Source organism: Branchiostoma floridae, unplaced genomic scaffold (assembly GCF_000003815.2).
Source record: "Branchiostoma floridae strain S238N-H82 unplaced genomic scaffold, Bfl_VNyyK Sc7u5tJ_1033, whole genome shotgun sequence".
In the NCBI taxonomy this organism is placed as follows: domain Eukaryota; kingdom Metazoa; phylum Chordata; class Leptocardii; order Amphioxiformes; family Branchiostomatidae; genus Branchiostoma; species Branchiostoma floridae.
In genome coordinates this window covers 1-1,864 of record NW_023365588.1, presented here as the reverse complement: position 1 = coordinate 1,864, position 1,864 = coordinate 1, and the positions used below count along the sequence as shown (strand labels likewise).

The following is a 1,864-nucleotide window of genomic DNA, read 5'->3' as shown; positions in this document are numbered from 1 at the left end:
ACTGTCTCGATAAAACAACAGAGCTTATCTCATGCGCCAAGACATCGTTCCCCAATGCCACAATCGTCCTATCACAAGTACTCCCCAGAGGACACAACATGGACTCAAACTTAAACGAAAACATTAAGGACTACAACCAGGCCGTTCTGCAACGAAGCAAGGATGACAGTAAGACTCTGTATGTCCGCCACAAGAAACTATCCACAACACGACAGCTCTACAAACGTGATGGAATCCACCTGGACGACACCACGGGGACCAGCCTGCTGGTTGCAGATGTAAAGCGCACCATGCGTTCTGCCGAGAACAGGTCCACTTACAGTGGCAGCGGCACTTACACACCTCCCGACACATCAGCAAGGGAGCGCCAGGGGCCACGACAAAGACAGGATCGCCAGTACCACAACGCTCGAACGCCTCAACAACAGAGCCAGGACAGGCCCACAGGACCTCGCCATGATGCTGGAAGCTACCCACTAGGTGACTGGAGCCGCCGCCCGAACCTACACGCGTCCCAGATTCCACAACAGAAAATCATGGACATAGCATACAAACTGTCCGAGATGCTGATGAACATTTGAGCTACATATGGGAAACAATGGCACCGTCCATCGAAGGGAAGTCTTACTTTCTTATGTCCTAATATCCCAATATGAGCATGTTATGTTTTCTTAAAAGATGAAATAGTGTGCGACCGGTACGTACTCATCTACAAGTTCAAAAGATAATTACCTTTAAGTTCTATAGCATTAGCAGCACTTGAAATTGCTCTTGACATTCTTTTCTTTTCGGTAGTCTTTTATGGTTGTTGATGTGGCCCTAAGTTTGGCCAGCTGGAACATTCAAGGTAGTCTTTCTAGAAAATGTGTAGAATTAGATTTCTTAGAAGCTGTATGTAGATATGATATAGTTTGTGTTCAGGAAACTTGGTTAAAGCCCGATGATACTTTTCGTATCAATGGATACCAACACATTCGTAGCGACCGTAAACTCAGGAAGCGCTCCCGACGGAACTCCGGAGGGGTCGCTGTCCTTTTTAAACAAACTATCGCTAAAGGAATTTCTAAACTAAAAAGTAATAATCCTGACATCCTCTGGTGCAAACTAGATAAGGTTTTCTTTGGTTTAGAGGCAGATGTAATACTGGGATGTCTGTACCTACCTCCTGAAAACTCACCTTTATTTACCACAAAAAAGAACACAATTTTTGAAGATCTAATGGCGGACCTGGCAAAATTCAATAACTTAGGACATGTCCTTCTTCTTGGTGACATGAACTCAAGAACAGCAAATCTACAAGAACAACATTTTGATGGCTTTGACGAAAACTCTACAAAAATTAACATTAAACCTAGGATAAACACAGACAATGTAAAAAATAAGTATGGTAGAGAATTAGTTGATCTGTGCTCGGCTGCCGACATGTTGATAGTAAACGGAAGAACGATTGGCGACCTCCCCGGAAAAAGTACATGTATAAAATATAATGGAACAAGCACTGTAGACTATTGCATAACCAGTATACCCCTCTTTTCATCCGTACAATACTTCAAAGTTCACAATCCTACCTGGCTATCAGATCACCGCCAGATCTCTGTCTCGCTTAAAACTAACCATTCTAGCTTTAGAAATACGGATAAAGAAAAACATCTTATACATCCAAAGAAATATATCTGGGACGATACTTCTCGTGAAAAGTTTCAGGACGCGTTTCAACTTCCTCAAATTCAAAACAAGATAAAACAGTTCATGTTACAACAATACACAAACAGTGACGCTGGAAAAGCTGTTGAGGATGTTAATCATATCATTAAGATGGCAGCTGACATTTCTTTAAAATCAATTCGAGTCTCCAAAAGAAAAA

At 42.2% G+C, this 1,864-nt stretch overlaps 1 protein-coding gene across 1 annotated transcript; it reads left to right on the top strand.

Annotated features, from left to right (window-relative positions):
- The first annotated feature begins 98 nt into the window (after positions 1–98).
- On the top strand, positions 99–1,676 carry LOC118407255. The gene has a single exon (XM_035807713.1). The coding sequence runs from the start codon at positions 99–101 to the stop codon at positions 579–581; it is 483 nt and encodes a 160-aa protein (XP_035663606.1). The 3' UTR covers positions 582–1,676.
- The last annotated feature ends 188 nt before the right edge of the window (positions 1,677–1,864 follow it).

Bases quoted from the DNA above. Each gene is read 5' to 3' on its own strand.
- LOC118407255 (XM_035807713.1), top strand. From the start codon at position 99: ATGGACTCAAACTTAAACGAAAACATTAAGGACTACAACCAGGCCGTT.